This window comes from Lytechinus pictus, chromosome 11 (genome assembly GCF_037042905.1).
Source record: "Lytechinus pictus isolate F3 Inbred chromosome 11, Lp3.0, whole genome shotgun sequence".
Lineage (NCBI taxonomy): Eukaryota > Metazoa > Echinodermata > Echinoidea > Temnopleuroida > Toxopneustidae > Lytechinus > Lytechinus pictus.
In genome coordinates this window covers 4,166,529-4,186,943 of record NC_087255.1, presented here as the reverse complement: position 1 = coordinate 4,186,943, position 20,415 = coordinate 4,166,529, and the positions used below count along the sequence as shown (strand labels likewise).

Genomic DNA, 20,415 nt, shown 5'->3' with positions numbered 1-20,415 from the left:
TGAATTGAATTGAATGTTTTTTAATAACATCATAATTTTTATTTTCTTTAGGCAAGATATGAAACACACTCGATCCAAGGTAGTTAAGAATGTGGAAAATAGGGTTCCACCTTTGATGGCGTCTGAGCGGATTTATACTGATCTGGTCTTTGAGTTTCCATCAAGTGATACGTCTGAATTCACTAACCAAGAGTTCTTGCAGGTCTCCAATGTGGTAATTATCAATCCCTGCCTATAGCTTTCATTTGTTAATCGTCATTTACATGTACATGTATATGAATTATATGTGAGCATCGTCGAACATGCCAAGCTTACAAAATCCCTTATAACAAAAATGCAAATTGGCAACTATTTATTAAACTTCCTTACAATTGTAAATCATTTGACAATAATATTTCAGGCTATATCCCTGTTCATTTTTATAAGTATAAAAGTGAATAGAAAATTAAATGATGTTTGCTTATCTGAATAGCAAAAGCAGATCAACCTGAACTTTATTAATGCTGAGTACATGTACTTTTTAATTTTTCGAAAATTGCATACCTCAAATTTATGCTAATACATGTAGATTTCAAGGAAAGTCAGACAATTTAAAAAAAAAAACCAGAGGAAATATTGAGGAAGAAGAATGCAATCACATGATTTATCTCATGTAATTGTACTGTGTTCTGCAATAATCTAAATTGTATATGAATCCTGCTTCGTATTTTAGCAAGAAGTATTGGTCTACCTTCAACTTTTCCACAGATCGCCACCCTTGTCCAGGGCATCGTGGATGGCCTCGGAACAGAATTTATTTCCAATGACATACCTGGAAAGTTTGCTGACCTCGTAGAAATCTTACGCAAGACGCCTCCTTCCGAACTCTCAGAGTTAATTAGCTTCCATACTCAGATGGGGGAAGAACATGATAGGCAGAGGTAGTATTGCAGTTCTATTGAACAAGTTTTGTAAGGCTTTACAGGGAATAATTTTGCTTTACAAATTTGAATAGCATTTTTGGTCATAAGAGAAAAGCTCTCAACTACATGTAAGTAATGTACAGTCCTATGTAAAAATATGCTATACAAAAAACTTAATGCATAGCAGTCTTTCAAAAATGTGGAGCAAATTGCAATGCGATACCAGGAAAATTATTCCTTGCTTTAGCTAGAGCATGGTTTGTCGTGAACTTAAGATTGATATCAACTATAAAGGCGACCGCACACCTTACGACTGGTCTGCGACCTGATTTTGGAACAAATCGCATTTTGCTCATTTTCTGAAGATGTGAATGGAACATATCATTTTATTTGAGGTTAAAATTAATTGAAATAATAATATTATAACAATTTTGAAAGATTGCAAGTCCTTATTTTGGTGTAAAGTCCAAATTATTTTCAAATCGTAGCCAATCGTACGACTGCTATGACGTCATTACGACTAGATATTGAATTCGCTTTTATTCTAAGAAGGATGATAGCATAGTCACGAATTTGATCATAGGTATTCGTACGATGATTTAAAACATTACACAGTAAGATATTCCAAGTCTCAATATTAGCATCAAATTCTATTACATTTTATTCTGAAATCGGGTCGCAGACCAGTCGTAAGGTGTGCGGTGTCCTTAAGACCAATTATGTTTTTATGTTACAAGACAGATACAATATATCATAGTTTTTAGGCCTATTATATTGGATGGAACGTGATACCAGAAATATTCCACAAATCCAGAGAAGATGAGTGCAATATTGGCCCTAACGAGTGGAATATTTCTGCTATCCCATGAAGAAGAGCCATCCAATATTGTTACCTTCATTGTTCACTACTGATTAGACTGGAAAGTACGGGAATAATTATTCCCCGGAAAGTTTTGTACATGAGCATTTTGAGGGTGTGGTCATGTATACCCACACTGTGAATGGTAGAACACAGTGCTCTCTCCAGTAGGGTGTGGTCATGTATACTACACTGTGAATGGTGTAACACAGTGCTCTCTCCAGTAGGGTGTGGTCATGTATACCCACACTGAATGGTAGAACACAGTGCTCTCTCCAGTAGGGTGTGGTCATGTATACTACACTGTGAATGGTGTAACACAGTGTTCGCTCTAGAAGGGTTTGGTCATGTATACCCACACTGAATGGTAGAACACAGTGCTCTCTCCAGTAGGGTGTGGTCATGTATACCCACACTGTGAATGGTGTAACACAGTGTTCCCGCCAGTAGGGTGTGGTCATGTTTACCCACACTGTGAATGGTGGAACACGGTGTTCTCTCCAGTAGGATGTGGTCATGTATACCCACACTGTGAATGGTGTAACACAGTGTTCCCTACAGTAGGGTGTGGTCATGTTTACCCACACTGTGAATGGTGGAACACAGTGTTCCCTCCAGTAGGGTATGGTCATGTTTACCCACACTGTGAATGGTGAAACACGGTGTTCTCTCCAGTAGGGTGTGGTCATGTATACCCACACTGTGAATGATGTAACACGGTGTTCTCTCCAGTAGGGTGTGGTCATGTATACCCACACTGTGAATGGTGTAACACAGTGTTCCCTCCAGTAGGGTGTGGTCATGTTTACCCACACTGAATGGTGGAACATGGTGTTCTCTCCAGTAGGGTGTGGTCATGTATACCCACACTGTGAATGGTGGAACACAGTGTTCTCTCTAGTAGGGTGTGGTCATCTATACCCGCACTGTGAATGGTGGAACACAGTATTCTCTCCAGTAGGGTGTGGTCATGTATACACACACTGTGAATGCTGGAACACGTTCTCTACACTAGGGTGTGGTCATGTATACCCACACTGTGAATGGTGAAACACATTGTTCTCTATATTAGGGTGTGGTCATGTACACATTTAATATGTTCACATCTACTCTAGATCAGTAAATAGTATCTCAGAGTGCTTCATGAAATATATTTATGTTTATTTATTTTTTATTCATTTATTTATATTTTCATTTGTATAATCTTTCATTTATTCATTTATTTGATTATTCATTTATTCATTTATTTATTACAGTATATCATTATATTACAAGTAGAGAGCAAAGAATACAGTGTAAATAATCACAGGGTAATATATACCACTACATTATTATGGTACATTTCAACATGATAATACAGAAAAGAACTGTGGTGACATAATAAGAAGGCTTACTATTTATTCATTTATTTAATTGTTTATTTAATTACATATATATCATATTAATTTTTGGTGTTTATTTGGTGTAAAAACATATATACATTATGCAAAGGATAAAGAACCAAAGGGAACTTGTTTGATATAATTTCAACAGGATTGTAGATGAAAATAAATAATAACAACCAAACACATTGAACTTCAATTTCAAGTTATTTCATTTTCAACAGAACAAATAAAGTGGTCGAAATAATTACAATGAACTTATACAGACAATATAAATTGAGGCATTTACAATATATGATATTTATCTATAAGTAAAACAAAACAGAGTATTATATATAAGCAAAATATCATAAACATCCGCGGTGGCAGAACATGCTTGGGAGAAGCAACACCACCCAGATTGGAAGGGTGTACATTGCGTTGCCAAAGAAAGACATTGGTATACACGCAGGATTAAGGAGGCTATTAGTATACGTCTTTGTCCTAACAACTTCAACAGAGACAGCGGGATCGACATCCCCAATTTTTGGATGCGAACCATCCGACAGCACAATACCCCCTTACCTGGCAGTGCACGCCGACCCGACCGAGCGAGGGACCGCTCAGCTAGTCAACCCCCACCCACGGGAAACTAGCGAGCCCGCCAATTTTGTCTTATTTGCATATTGCTGACTCGCGGCGTATTTGCATATACCTCCGGCTTATTTGCATATACGCCCGACCAATCACATAACGGATCAGTGCCCACCTATTGTTCCCGCGTTCGTGCGTACGGTCCTGGGGATTGGTATAATTTGACTACCGTATCAGATAATTTTCGTCACTTGATAAAGAGTTGCAGCGGCACTCGAAAGCTCGTGAACTTGTAAGCTAGTGAACACTTTTTGCGAGAGTGATCACAAATATCCTAGAAAGCTAGTGAACACTTTTTGCGAGAGTGATCACGAATTTCCTTGTTGACTATAGTAGATTGCGAGACAAATGAATACCCTCTAGCGATTATCATAAACAATATAAAATAAAGCTTTCATCTTGATGCCTTCGTATGACAAGCTGATATTGAAGGTTGGGAAGGTTTGGGTTGGTTCTTCCCTTTGTTTGGCTTTAGGTTGGTTTGTTTTTCATAGATTGTAGGCAGACTTCTTAGACAATAATTGATTACTCATCATGATAAATAAACTTAATATTAAAATTTAGATTACAGTTGCATTTCAAGTGTAGATTACAAGTGCATTTCTCAAGTAGGTTTAAAATTCGCGGGCAAGAGCTCTCTAGTGACACGTCCGATGAAAGCTGAGACAGTCTCAAACGAGACCAAGGCAAAGAAGGGGACGGAGACGATGACATGCATTAAAGAAACCAGTGTCCAAATTCAATGGAGGCCAGCATGAGACAAAAGATTTGTTGTCGAGTTTCATGAAACGTTCCTCAAATGACTGATCAATGCTGACACTAATGACTCATTCATTGAAGGCTTTGGGTCTGAGACAGTCTCAAACGAGACCAAGGCCAAGAAGGGGACCGAGACGATAACATGCATTAAAGAAACCAGTGTCCAAAATCAATGGAGGCCAGCATGAGTCAAAAGATACATGATCGCTGTCTCAAAACCAATACATGTGATGATGATTCACAGCATTTATATTGCGCCATATTTCTGTTGAAAATATGCATAGGTGCATGCTCATCTAGCATCCATTACATGCCTCAAAGAATGAAGTAAAGCAGTAATTGACTTGTTAAAATTGAGCTGTATTTTCATTGCCTCATCATTGTTTTATAATTGCTTTTATTATCATGTCTTTGCCACTGAGACATGGGACATTTCCGTATGAGACAGAGACTGAGAGCAAGATTCGATCAGTGTCTCGATATAGGCCTTGAGACATGTCTCAACACTAATACAGGATTATTTCATGGAAAAACGTGTTTGGTGTTTTATCCGACAGTTACTGTGGGAACTGTGTTTCTCAGCCAATCAGAGTCAAGGGAAGTTGTTAGATCTGACAACTTGTCGGACAAAAAAAAAATTGATGAAACAACGCTGTCATGGTCTGCATCCTTGATTGTTGGCTGAAAATGTATAACTTACATATTATGCATGTAATTCTTCTTTTTCTGTCATACAAATTACCCTTTTTCAGACACCCCATTTCCTGTTTTTCTCTGATTTAAAATCTCATTTTTATCTTCTAAAGGAAAAAAAATTCAGAATGCCTGCCTATATAAATACCCCTCATCATATCTCTGTTCATTAAATCATTGATATTTCAAGTAAACAACACACATTTAGGCTTATAAATGATAGCCTCTCACAAGTCACTAAAAGGCGTAGAATGAAGAATATAGTTTTTAAAGTTGGATTGGTAGATAATTCCAACAACATGGAGCAACTGACGAAAAAGGTCTATCCCGTATATTTTAAGGGGGATACTGGGACTTCAAGTATATACTGCAGCTGATGTACACTTATTGTTTTCCTCATAAAATGCTTATAATGTACAACTAACCTCTCACAATAGGAAAGTGATTGAGGATGTCCTACCACTTCTTGGCACGGAGCAGTCTGTAGCGATCATCAAGCAGAAGCTAGCCAATCGTGAGCTGACTGGTGAGAGAGCATCTCAGATTGTCAGCATGTTAGGATTCCATACAACCTTTGAACAGTCCTTCTTGGATAGTGTAAAGGTGAGGTTACTTCCATCATCTTCCAAATATCCTCCAAGTTTAGATCATTTATAGGCCCAAATTCACTAAGGTGGTTTTGAAAACCATCGGCTGAACCCATGGTTTATGCAGATATCCTGTATAATTTACGCTTGATTTACAGCGTATCTAAAAGAAAATGACCAATACTAATGCATGCTTTTTTCACAGTGCACCAAATTGACGCCTGTTGCCATGGTTATTTTCGCTATTTTATTCTTAACCCTAACTAGGCCGGGCTTTTTTGGCTGTTCTGTGGCCGGGGGGGTTGATTCAACCCCCCCTGAGATCTCGGCCGCCGATAGCGCGAGCGCCGCAAAATTTGCACACTGGTAGTGTGCGATGTAATCTACAAGGCTGTATGGTAAAATTTTCCAAAATAATAAGATTTTATTTTATATGAATTAATTATGCTAATTTATGCATAAATCATACTTTTTGCTCTTATTCACTAAATAAAGCTCCAAGAATGCTAATTTTTGGTAAAAATATTCTTTGTAGCATTATTAACAATGGCAATTGAAAAAAACTTCGGTTTGGAAATCAATTTCTTATGTATTTTATTGTTTTATGAATTTCTTATGTATTTCTTTGTTTTTCAACCTTTTGTTTTCCTTTGTTTTTTTCACCGGATTTATTGCACAACCTTTTTGAAGCATAATTATGCTAAAATCAATTGCTTTCAGCTGTTTAAAGTAAAAATAATCATATCTTTATGAATAAGATGAGAAAACTCAATTTGCATTGACTTTGTACACAAAATCACGTTTTGGAACAATTTTTGGTCTGACATGCACTTACAAAATGTTGCGTAATTTCGGAACCGCGTACCCGGGCGTCGTAAATTTGGTCTTAAAAGATGCGCGAGACTTAAAAGTATAAACTCTGCGAGTGGCGCGGTCAAAAAATTTCGCGCGGCGGAATGATCGCAGAAAATGTTGAGGGGGGGGGTTGATTCAACCCCCCCGGCCATTTTAGGGTTAAGTTCACGGTTTTGAATTAATGAGTCCACTGTTCAAAACAGTGGACTTGTGAATAAAATAGCATACTCAACCATGGCAACAGGCGTCAATTTGACGAACTGTGGCAAAAGCGCAGATCAGTATTGGCTTTTTTTTTAGATTTACATGTATATTTTATAGGAAATCTGCATAAGCCATGGGTTCAATCGATCGTTTTCAAAACCACCTATGTGAATTCCGGCTATATTGTGTCTTGGGTGTTAATGAATATCTCAAAATATTAGAAAAAATTTGGACAGCTCAGAAAAAGATTCATTCAAAAGTGACAAAAATGCCAGCTTTCTTTTGCCTAGAAAGAGTTATCGACATGAATTGTTCGATTGGAAATCTATGTAGATTTGATATATACAAAATATACAAATTGGTTTGTGCTTGTAGATTGCTAAATTTCTCGAAGTACAGTATGAATTAATATTGTAAGGAAACCAAAACCCAAGAAGCAAAGTAATCTTATTAGAAAGAGTAGAATGAGAGGAATAATTTATAACAAGTTTCTTCAAAACCAGTTATGAAACCAGTGTGTTGACTCAGTTGGTAGAGAGTTCGTCTCTACCGGGAGGTCGTGGGTTCAAACCCTGGCCGCGTCAGACCAAAAGACATTAAAAGATGGGAGTTGTTGCTACCCTGTTTGGCGTTCAACGATTAAAGGGATAGAGCCTCTTCGATCTGGCGCTGCACAGCGGCTGCCGGGCCCACGATCAATTGGGCAAAGCAAATTTTTGGAGTATTTCATTTCATATCTATTTCGAACAATAAAATATGGATTTAAAGTATTGATTTTTTAAATAAGCAAGTTATGGACATTTATACATTTTTTGGTACTTTCTATGGGGATCCTCAAATGGGCAAATGTTTCAAATGGCTGATTTTGTGGACAACTCTCCATTTGTTTTGCACACAATTTTTTTTATTTTACCCTTTATTTTACATATTTCACATTATCTTCTCCTGACCTTGACATACATGTATGTGATGTGAATTATATTTTCCCATGACATATGTTGTTCTCAGATGGATGCAAGATGCAATTTGAAAGATAATGGAGAAAATCTGAAAATTTGTGTACAAAACAATTGAAGAGTTGTCCACAAAATCAGCCGTTAAAAAGCACGTTTGCCAATTTGAGGATCCCCATAGAAAGTACAACAGGAGTTTTCAAACTTCTATAATTAGCTTATTCTGTAACCGATTTTGATAAAACAAGTTTTAGATTGCTCCACTCATTTTATTCTTTCTGATAAGATTGATTTCTCTTTGTATTTTGGTTTCCTTTAATAATAGGTATGTTAATAATGTAATTGATGATGTAATTGGGAAGGAAATATAATTCTTATTTACTGATGCTTGAAGAAAGGTCCTGTCGCTGGTAATAGTGGAAATGTCAACTAGATACCATAGGCTGATAGTTTATTTTTTCTGGGCTAATTGTTTTATTTTTATTTAGGATCTGTGTGAGAGCACCAATAAGCAAGAATGTTGGCTGGCCTATGGTTCACTTCTCAACAAGGCCTGTGGAGAAGGGAATAGCCAAACGTGGTCATGTGATGGTAGTATGCTCACAAGCTATGCAAAGGTAAATTCATATAATATCTGAGAATATAATGAACATGATGGTTATTTCAAAATGATGGTGATCCTTACAATGGTAACGATTTTGGAGAAGATGGTGGTGATGATGATGATAATGATGATGGTGACGGTGGTGATGGTGTTGGTGGTGATGTTGATGGTGATTATGATGGTGATGAGGATAGTGGTGATGATGATGATGATGGTGGTAATGATATTGATGATGGGGGTGATGATGGTGATGATGAGAATGATGATAATGGTGAAGATGATGATGTTGATAAGGTTGACTGATGAGATTTTTTGACTTTTTTTTTTCATTAGAGTGTCTTATAAAAAGATAATTTTCTACTTGCCATAATGTTTTTCTTTTACCTGTCAATGGGCGAGAATACTTAGATCTTATCTCAATTACTCTTCCGGCCATGTATTAAAAGATAGTCAGTATTCAACTGCATAAAGCGAGCTAAAGTTCTTTCTTAATAAGCCCAAACCCTTAAATCATACATTGCCATTACATACATATGTGTACAGACTCTCCATATGCAGTCAATGTAGCTGCAATATGAGCTTATACATATAATGCCTTAGCATATATTTGATAACATAAATCCCAGAGCAGCAAATTTTCAGAGAAGCAACAAATTTTTCACTCTATTACTTGATACTATGTGCCATTTTTTATTCCATTCCAGCCTCTGTACAATGGGACAAGTGCCATGTTTCCTCTATCTAAACGACGCACTTTCCTCAAGGCTCTAGGCAACGCCGGGCTCAATGGTCAAGCTCAGTATCTCAAGGATTTAATCAACGATCCAAACGCTCCATGTGAGCTGAGATGCCAGGCTCTCTACTCTCTCAGGAAACTCACAGGGACCACCTCAAGGAAATATGTAAGATACCCTTTTACTTGCTGAGATTTTAGGTTATTTTTTATTCTTATTTGTTTTAAATTTGTATATTAATTATTGAATGATGGCGCCATGTAGGGAGCAATAAAGTGACTGCCCCCAACCTCCTATGATTTAAAAAAATGGAAAAAAGGAGGATAAAAAGGAAGAAATGAGGATGAATGGTATTAAAAAGGGATGATTAGCCTGTAGAACTGCATTTTTTTTTATTGAAAAGGCAATGTTATCGCCCGTTCCCCCATTAAAATGTTCAATGACCTTGTAATAGAAATACATATTTTTCTTCCATATAAATACATACATAGAAAAGGGCTTGTGTACATATTATTCTATTAATTTCTAGAGATTTTTTGTTGTTAAGATTAATTTTTATCACAGGTTTGCTTACTCTGGTTCAAAACAAATAATCTAAACTACCCTGCCTTTAAATATTAGAGCTGCATCATCCTCCACATTTAGTCTGGTCTCAAGACCCATTTATTTTCCAAATAATGCTTATCATGCTCAATATAGTATGTTGAACATTATCTGTTAAGTTTGTAGATTTCATGTATTGACGTTAACCCTTTCCACGCGTACTTCGCACCAATGCACACTCGGTGCCGTGCAAACTTCGCATTTCACACTCAACAAACAATGCATTGTTTCCCTCCCTGAAAATAATTCAGTACAGATGGGTTCATGGTCCAGCGCACAAAGAGTTAATTCATTCTTATTTGTATGACATATTTTAATTTTTAGATGTAATGTATAATTTAAATTGGGTTAAATGTATAGTTAGTGAATTAATATTTGTACAGCGCAGTGAGAGTATTGGACTATTATGCGCTATATAATATTATTTTCAATAATTATTATTAAGTAAGGTTTAACTTGGAATTGTTTTTAATAAAAAAACATTAGGCTTATTGAATACTTTCATTAAAACCCACAGGTCATCCAGCTGTCCCTATCCGTCTTCACCAACAAGGAGAACAGTGCTGAGGTGCGGATCGCTGCCTTCGTTGTGCTTATGGATGCTAGATCTGATGCCACCGTCATGATGATTGTAATGAACAGTCTGGAGTCCGAGACTAGCGCTCAGGTCTCAAGTTTCGTGTTGTCGCATTTTGAAGCCCTGAGCGACCCCAGCATGCAAGTCCCAAGTAATGTGTAAGTCATGATTCAACAAATTGAAGTGATTGTGAAATAAAAGCATTCAGGAACAACAATTTCTTGTCACTATGATGTAATACACCAAAGAAATATGTAATATTTATTTATAAGTATGTATATGATGCCTCGTCTTCATAGCTCATTTGGCAAACCTGACTCATCAAAACTTTGCACAAATAATTCCTTTTATTCTTTGGCAACATGTCTTGCACTTTATAATCTTACTGTGGTCTATTTAGAATAGAGTATTAACAAGACTTTTCTCACAAGAAGTATAAACTTTTGATTGATAGATCCGTGTGAGAGAATTCAAATTTTCACATAGTTAGTGACATAATAGCCTGATATCACCATATTTTTTCTTTCTGCTTTCAGTTCAAACCTTGCTAGGACCCTCTTGAATGAAGCTCCTTCAACTGACTATGGCTTTCAATACTCTAAGAGTTATAAGATGGGCTTTGAGTCAGGTGACTATTAATATTATAGGTTTCTTTTGATCAACCACTCAATAATTTTTTACACCGACTTCTTTTGGAACAGATATTAATGTTCAAATTAATAGTTTTCGTCTACAAAACACTGAATAAACCGGCTCCCATTTACTTTTTAAAAAGTAACCTGTAATAGTTAAGTTTCTATGTCCCATAACTTAGGCTATGGTCTAACTGAGTGCTAAAATTATGAGAAGTTAAAAGTGCCAATATTTTTAAGTATCTTTTGAACATTTCTCTCCTCACGCAATCATGGTGAAGAAAACTATTTAAGTTGTTATTCCTAGACAGATGTGAATGAATTGAGCACCATATGTGCTGACAAATTAAATTTGTACTGTTGGGGGTAAGTGTCACTTATCTATCTATAGATAAACTTTAACTTCAGATCATAGATTAAACTAAACTCTAGTTCAGAATACCGGCCTATGTGAATGTCTTCATTACTTTTTGAACTTTCTAAAGCACTTTTCATTTCAGCCTGGATTTTATAATTACATGAAGGCTTATCTTGGGTGATTTCTTAAAAGAGTTTGTCCAAAGGACTTCATTTCAAAAGATGGGATTATTATCCTATCCCCCCTTCCTAAATCTTATTCTTAGTGGAAGATCAACTGGGAGTTTTTGCCAACCTGAAGTACATCATGGATGAAGAATCACCATTTACCTCTGGCATGGCGGCCAAGCTGAACGCTAATCTGATGGGATTCAGTCTTAATCCTCTGGAGATCGGATTCAAGACGGAAGGGTTGAGAATACTCAAAAAGATCTTCATGGGTGAAAGGAGAATGAGCGAGAATGTCGACCCATTCCTGGGAGACATAGATGAACAGGCAAGTGATTGATTAGATCATCTTTGATAAATAATAATAATGTGCCACAAAATAAGCAGATGGCACTATATAAATGTTTATTATTGTTATCATTCTTCTTGATAATATCATTAATAGATGGGATTATTATTATTGAAAGATGGGAGTTGCCCCTACCCTGTTTAGCGTTCAACGATTAAAGGGATAGAGCCTCATCGATCCGATGCACAGTAGCTGCCAGGCCCACTATCAATTGGGCAAATTATGCAAATTTTTGGAGTATGTCATTTCATATCTATTTTGAACAATAAAATATGGATTTTCATAGACTTTTTTTCATGGATTATTATTTTTATTAGTATAAAATGATATTTTATTTATTTGTTGTGAAAATTGTTGATATCATTGACATGGACTAAATATTCACTACAGTGTACCTGTATTTTTGATCCTGTTTTTTATTATCCAAGTACATTTATGATGTAATTTAATGATAATACTAATAGTAATGATAATAATAATAATAATAATAATAATAATAGTAATGATAATAATACTAATAGTAATGATAATAATAATAATAATAGTAATAATAATAATGATAATAATAATGATAATGATTATGATAATGATAATGATAATAATGATAATAATGATCATAATTATAATAAATATAATAATAATAATAATATTATGGTTGTTCCACTTTATATGTTTGTCATTTTGCCTCCGACGAAGATTCTGCTAGGATCGAAAGCTTAGGCCCCCTTTTTGACTTTCTAATAATAATAATTGAATATAGTGATTTATCAATCTACGATTACTCAAAGCGCTTCACAATTATTATTACCCGGTCACTGGATTCATAACTTTTTACGCAGCCTGTTAGGCACTGTATATAATTGCTAAACCAACCGCAATGACTAAATTACAATTTAATATTTATTCTTGTGTTACAAGTAGTGTTATATAATTTACATGAGAACTAGATAAATGCAGAGCACATCTTAACAAAATCTTCCATTCTTTTATGTGATCCTCGGACATTGGCTAGTGTTACCTATGTACAATATACCACCTTTCATGAAAATAAGATTAATAAACAGGGATGTAGCCAAGGCCAGCCTCGATGACAAATTTTGTCGGCCTTGGTCTTGGCCTCAGGCCGAGTCATGAGTACCAAGTCTGTGGGCGAAGATTTTCTCTGCCGGCCTCCTGACTCAGAAGTTCCAGCCATGACTACATCCCTGTCATACCGTTTAATGTTTTGTTAAAGATAATTCTAATTTCCAAAAGAACAACACAATATAGATTTTAATACAAAAATAATGAAGAGAACATAACATTTTATTGAACGGAAAATTATATGAATACAGTCATTGGTATTTAAACACTTTGGATATCAATCAGGTAAACTTGAAGATTGTAGTTACATGATATTACAAGGTACTACATGTATGTGATACAGGGGGAATTCGATTGTAAAGAAGGGTCAAAATTGAATGCTATGCCAGTGATCTGGGGCCTGTTGCAGAAAGAGTTGCAATCAAACGCAACTCTAAAAATCTTGCGCAACTTGATTTTCAACCAATCAGCAGCACGCATTTTGGACTTGCGATTGATTTTTTGACTTGCGTTTAAACGCAACTCTTTCTGCAACGGACCCCAGCAGATCAGTAAGGGGTGGTGTGATTAAGTAGACATAATCATTTTGTATACCTGATGGTTTAGTTGGGCAGCCTCCATTTGATAAGCCCTTCTTCGACTTTTAGTTGAAAGTCAGTTTGGGCAATGTCAAGAATAAAACTAATTTAAATTTCCATGAATTTTTGTTGCAGCTTGACCTGGTGTTCCGTGGAGATTCTGATCCTCTGGTTGGTCTCTACATGAAAGCTTTTGGAAGGGAGATCAGAGGAATGACTATTGACAAGAGTTCTATTATTTCATTCATGAACCAAGGTATGAATAAACACTGATTGCACCCTTTAATTTTGCAATGATCATAGAACCTATTTGTACATTCAATCACATAGACCACAATGTTTTACTAATCATCGATATGAAGCATAAGATCAATGGCAAAGCTATGCGTTAGGCATTCTATGTCTATTCATTTCCATATTTTTTTGTCAATGCAATTATGATTTTGCATGGCTAAATGAATAAAACAAACATCTTTTCTTCATCTGCCTTCCTTTCTCTTCTTCTCTCTTTCTCATTTTTCACAACTCTTTGACGTTCCCTTTCTCTCGTCTCTCTCCCATTTTCCTCCCATCTCATCTTGTCTATTAAATTTTAATGACACTCTTTTGATACTCCATAATTAAACAGGGAGCTCTTTCATCGGGCTTCAAGAACTGTTGACCCATCCCCACATCTCTTATCAGAAGGCCATGTCCCTCAGTGAAGGACACCTATGTGTCCCAACCTCCTTTGGTGTTCCAATGACCTTGAAACTCTCCAGCTCTGCCGTCGCAGCTCTTGATGGGTCCGGAACCATCACCTTGGATCCTCCACTTGAAGACCTCATCCCCAACATCCGTTTGCCAAATGCAGTCAGTATTGAAGGATTTTTCAATCCCCGGTAAGTCTTGTACATATCAAACCAACCTTCAGAGTTATCATTGTGACAGTGCAGGAAGCACTGTTTCATTAGGATTGTATTGTACCCATTTTAGAAAACAACAACTGATTTCCTCTCTGTTACCTTTCTTTTTCTATGCATAAGACCTGTTCATATTCTTGTATCTGTAGGAGAGTATAAAATGAGGATTTGATTGTTGTTCCGTCACATAAAAAGATCATGTGACATTCTCAGCCGGTTGTCTAAATGGCATAGGTGCAAAACCTGTAGGTGATGCCATAGTAAAAGAGATTAAATGTTACTTATGTGATGCCATAGTAAAAGAGATTAAATGTTACTTATATGTATTGCTTTTTAATTTGTGAGAACTTTACAGACCACACCTAAACATTTCTCTACTCAGCTACAGTGAAGACAATGAATGAAATAAGGATACTGATGATACATTGATGTATGAGGCTAATTGGATTGAAATTCATGTAGCATGTGTTACGTTGCCTCATCTTAACTCGGCATTTTCAGACCAATATTTCACAAGGGGGGGGGGGGGTCAAACAAACGCTCCTCCTATAGATCTTGGCTACAAAACACTTCTTGTGAGCCAACTTGGAATTACAGAATGTGCAGTTATTACCCCCCAGAAATGTGCTAGACTTGGAAGAACAGGATCATCTGATGGCACATTACCAGTTTGTTTAGGATCTTATGAATAACAAAAGAACTGATTGTTGAATTAATTGCCGTTATTTTGTCATTTTATACCATGAATTCCTATTACTCTTTAATACGGCCACTCTTTAAAAGTCATTCCTATGTTGCTATTCCAGTCTTGCCGTTGAGACAGTAGGGGACATTGGATTGAGCCTCGGTGAATCAATCAAGACGGGAACTGCACTGAAGGTATCTATAAACTCCTCTCTATACCTTGGTGGATCCATCAAGGTTGATCTCCAGCGTCAAGACTATTCAGTTAATCTGACCACTCCGCCAGGGAACCGACAGCTGTTTTCATTCAAGAGCAAGCCGTTTACCTACTCGGATGTGACAAACTCGATATTTGAAGAGGTAAATGCAGGAGGATTTTGTTTTAATTTGTTTTAGACACTCTGAAGTCAATGTTTTTCAAGAACAAATTTTTGCTTAGAAATTATTACAAATAATTGCAATCTGTAGCTAATATATGTTTTCCATTGTTATATATATAGATGTATAATTATCATTGTTTCTCTTTGGAAGTTGTCTTAGGCCCTTTGAATTAGGTAGCAACTATACGCTGCCAGGTTCCAGTAGTATATGGGTCAACTTTTTGCCGGCAAATATTACCCATTCTTGCAAGAAGATATGGATGTAATAAAATGTGCACTACTGTCATTATTATCCATTTTTATATAATTTTGCTATCTCACATTTTACTCAGAACAATTTCTTTGCAATAAAGACATTCATCTTTATTTGTTAATTGTGCACCTATTGTGATTTGAATTCCAGACTGGCCAATCTCAATTGAGTATTCAGGAAATATCGAGTGTGGCAAATCCAAATCCATCTAAGGTAAGTTTTCATAGTATCAAAATATGCACGGGCATGTGGGGGTATGTTCTTTTTCTCTATAATTCAATGTTCCGAATTTGTCATTATTCAAGACTCTGCTCAAAGACATTGGAGATAAGCAAATATTAAATACTTACACACTTTGTCATTTTGATTGCGGTAAACAGAAAACACAAACATTTTTTTTTGCATTTTTACTTGACATTAGCATAGATACTGGTGCCTGGTTTGGATGTATACTGACTGAATTTTTTTTCTAAATCCACAAACTACTGTTGATTGTGGGCAGCATTTGGAGGTGGGAATAACCCAAAACTGAAATAACATGTGATTTATTTTTCAAAGAAAATGTAGGGACTGTTTTATAACATGAAAAACCATCTCTTTTCCCTTTTCTCCTCTTTTCCTTTCTCTCCTCGTTATGTCTTTTCTCTGATTTTTTCTACATATTGTATCATCACTTGAAAAGTATGGTAGCACATTCACCCCCCTGATCCTCCCCCCCCCCTTTCTTGCTCCCCTTACTATTAGTCAAGTATGTGAGAGCTTGGCTGCTTTCTCTGATTATTGTTTTATTTATGCTTTAATACCAACAGTTCAAAATGGAGGCTCTTGGAGTAGGGGTTGGTGTTTCATTCTTCCATCCATCAGATAGGCTCTCTCCATACTGCCTCCTGAGGGGTCCAATGCAATTTAACATCAGTATCCTTTCAGGAGAGACCATGCCCAAAGAGATTCAGCTTCATCTGCACATCAAAGACAAATATGAAATGGTTTTGAAAGATCCCCATGGTGAAAGATATCATCATCATCATGACTCTCCATACATGTGGAATTTAGGAACGGCAGAGAGCAGATGGATGTCACTTAATCACATCAAAGAAGTGATAAAAGACCATGGTCTTCATGGCAATTATCACCACGGTCACCACAGTGGAAGCGATGAACATCATGGTCTTCTAGGGGACCATCACGGTCACCACAGTGGAAGTGACGAACATCATGGCCTTCTAGGGGGTCACCACGGTCACCACAGTGGAAGTGACGAACATCATGGCCTTCTAGGAGGTCACCACGGTCACCACAGTGGAAGTGACGAACATCATGGTCTTCTAGGGGACTATCACGGTCACCACAGTGGAGGTGACGAACATCATGGACTTCTAGGAGGCCACCACGGTCACCACAGTGGAAGTGACGAACATCATGGTCTTCTAGGGGACTATCATGGTCACCACAGTGGAAGTGACGAACATCATCATCATCACTCCCAATACAATATTACAAAAGTTGAGGAAACTCACAACCACACCTACCATGTACACGTTGATGGCAACATTGAAACAAGAACATATGAGCACACCCATCCTGTTTACAAAATAGACCCAGTTCCTGTGAAAAAAGCAGGATTAGATGAACATCATGGTCTTCTAGGAGCTTATCACCATGATCACCACAGTGGAAGTGATGATCATCATGGTCTTCTAGGAGATTATCATCATGGCCACCACAGTGGAAGTGATGAACATCATGGTCTTCTAGGAGATTATCATCATGATCACCACAGTGGAAGTGATGAACATCATGGACTTCTAGGACACCATGGTCACCATAGTGGAAGCGATGAACATCATGGTCTTCTAGGAGATTATCATCATGATCACCACAGTGGAAGTGATGAACATCATGGACTTCTAGGACACCATGGTCACCATAGTGGAAGTGATGAACATCATGGTCTTCTAGGAGATTATCATCATGATCACCACAGTGGAAGTGACGAACATCATGGACTTCTTGGAGGTTACCATGGTCACCACAGTGGAAGCGATGAGCATCATCATCATCACTCAGAATACAATGTTACAAAAGTTGAGGAAACACACAACCACACCTACCACGTACATGTTGACGGCAACATTGAAACAAGAACATATGAGCACACCCATCCTGTTTACAAAGTAGACCCAGTTCCTGTGAAAAAAGCAGGATTAGATGATCATCATGGACTTCTAGGAGATTATCATCACGGTCACCACAGTGGAAGTGATGAACATCATGGACTTCTAGGAGATTATCATCATGATCACCACAGTGGAAGTGATGAACATCATGGTCTTCTAGGAGATTATCATCATGATCACCATATTGGAAGTGATGAACATCATGGTCTTCTAGGAGATTATCATCATGGTCACCACAGTGGAAGTGAGGAACATCATGGACTTCTAGGAGCTTATCATCATGATCACCACAGTGGAAGTGATGAACATCATGGACTTCTAGGAGCTTATCATCACAGTCACCACAGTGGAAGTGACGAACATCATGGACTTCTAGGAGGTCATCATGGCCACCACAGTGGAAGTGACGAACATCATGGACTTCTTGGAGGTTACCATGGTCACCACAGTGGAAGTGACGAACATCATGGACTTCTGGGAGATTATCATCATGGTCACCACAGTGGAAGTGACGAACATCATGGACTTCTAGGGGACTATCATGGTCACCACAGTGGAAGCGATGAACATCATGGTCTTCTGGGAGATTATCATCATGATCACCGCAGTGGAAGTGATGAACATCATGGAATTCTTGGGGGTTACCATGGTCACCACAGTGGAAGCGATGAACATCATGGACTTCTAGGAGGTCATCATGGTCACCACAGTGGAAGTGACGAACATCATCATCATCACTCCCAATACAATATTACAAAAGTTGAGGAAACACACAACCACACTTACCACGTACATGTTGACGGCAACATTGAAACAAGAACATATGAACACACCCATCCTGTGTACAAAGTAGACCCAGTTCCTCTCAAACAAGCCTCTGACATCAATCATCATCACAGCCACGAACATCATCATGCTTATGATACCTTTAAAGGGTTATTCCCAGCTGACCTAGCATCTGTTAAAGACGCAGTCTTGAATAAAGTCCCTGATACACATTTTTGGCGAGAACATATCAGCAGTTACATGGATTATTGGTTTGGTAGATCTGAACAAAGTGGAAGCACAAGACCCCCAACGCCAACTCCAGAAGACAGTGCTACCTCAAATCCTCCAACCAAGGATAATGCGTGGCTGCAGAGGGTAGTGGATATCGTGAATGAGAGATTTGGATTGTACCGTTTCCAAAACCATCAAGATCATGACAGCCATGAGCATGGGCACCACACCCATCACCACACAGATTCCAATCATAGTGATCACCACCATAGCCATTACCACAATCCTCTCACACTGAAGGAAGCTTTTGACCGGGTCTTTGGAAACATGGATGCTAGCAAGTACTCCAAGATCATCACCAGGAACTTCTTCTTGAATGTAAGTTTTCTTTCTGAAGCCTCATTGATATAAGAATTAATTTCTTTATTTCAAACTTCAGTACATCAAGATTGAGTAAAAGGTTATCTGACTACAGCTTATTAAAAAATAACATAAAATATCAAAGAATATTCTAAAACATCAGAATCGGGTTAACATGTTCATTATATGATATTTGAGTCTCTTAATTGGATGACTATGGTACATGTATGACTACGAAATTGATACAAAATCAAAAGAAAATTATGTTCATGCTGTATATTATTTGAGTTCCAAAATTTGAGTCCATTGAAGTCATAGGTTTATCCTAAGTATGCTGCGGATCATTTCTAATGATGGAATGAAGAATCTGAATAAATTTGTCATGCTGTTTGATGTCCCTTGTTCTATAGATCACAGCTAAAGGTCACAACTCCAGCGATGACCGCACAGTCATGGTGAAGATCAATACTGACCTTCAGGGTCGCAGCCACAAGTCTGTCAACATGCAAGTCTTTCCAGCTGTCCAGCTTCCTACAGAGGTGCAGGACCCTCAAAGACCACTTCCTTACAGTTCTCATCACCACCATCATCACAACGACCATCATTTTGAAGACCAGAAGCAGGTAAGTTAGAAGTGTGTTTCTTATATCACTTTCTTAACCCCATGCTACCGTAAACTATGTACTATAATATTTCCTTTTCTGCCTAACCCCGGCTACGGAAATTCTTTCTTTTCTAACACAAAATCCAGTAATCCTGGACTATAGTGGTAGACTTTCATTAGTCCTTATCTCTAATTGGACAACAGCTCTGGCTCTGTTGTCCATAAGGCATGCATCCTTGGCTTGGCCTAGTTTCTTTTCTCACAGCGACACCTAACCCTGGACTTATGCGCTTAGCACTGCAATTGCTCTGCTAACCTTGCTACTTTGCTTGGCCATATAATCCTGTAATATACATTCGGTGGGTTTAGCCCACTTTGCAAGAATGCAGTGAGAAAAAAAAATGGGTTATGCTAAGCTGAACCCCATACTACAGGTGGGGCTAAAGTTTGCCATCTAGCCCCACCTATGCTACAGGGTTAAGGAAAGTTTCGCATATGAGAAAAGCGTATTATTGATTAAGTTTTATTTTCCCCAGTGTAGATA

General features: G+C 37.5%; 1 protein-coding gene across 1 annotated transcript in view; it reads left to right on the top strand.

Annotated features, from left to right (window-relative positions):
• The window catches only part of LOC129270710 (uncharacterized), a 47,298-nt gene that overhangs the window by 10,107 nt on the left and 16,776 nt on the right, over positions 1 to 20,415 (top strand). The window contains exons 7-20 of the mRNA XM_064106448.1: positions 52 to 214; positions 748 to 920; positions 5,666 to 5,831; positions 8,316 to 8,444; positions 9,136 to 9,333; positions 10,286 to 10,503; positions 10,882 to 10,973; positions 11,601 to 11,830; positions 13,648 to 13,768; positions 14,141 to 14,393; positions 15,221 to 15,458; positions 15,882 to 15,944; positions 16,541 to 19,285; positions 19,678 to 19,890. Coding sequence (XP_063962518.1) covers positions 52 to 214; positions 748 to 920; positions 5,666 to 5,831; positions 8,316 to 8,444; positions 9,136 to 9,333; positions 10,286 to 10,503; positions 10,882 to 10,973; positions 11,601 to 11,830; positions 13,648 to 13,768; positions 14,141 to 14,393; positions 15,221 to 15,458; positions 15,882 to 15,944; positions 16,541 to 19,285; positions 19,678 to 19,890 — 5,002 coding nt within the window. The remainder of the gene's footprint in view (positions 1 to 51; positions 215 to 747; positions 921 to 5,665; positions 5,832 to 8,315; positions 8,445 to 9,135; positions 9,334 to 10,285; positions 10,504 to 10,881; positions 10,974 to 11,600; positions 11,831 to 13,647; positions 13,769 to 14,140; positions 14,394 to 15,220; positions 15,459 to 15,881; positions 15,945 to 16,540; positions 19,286 to 19,677; positions 19,891 to 20,415) is intronic.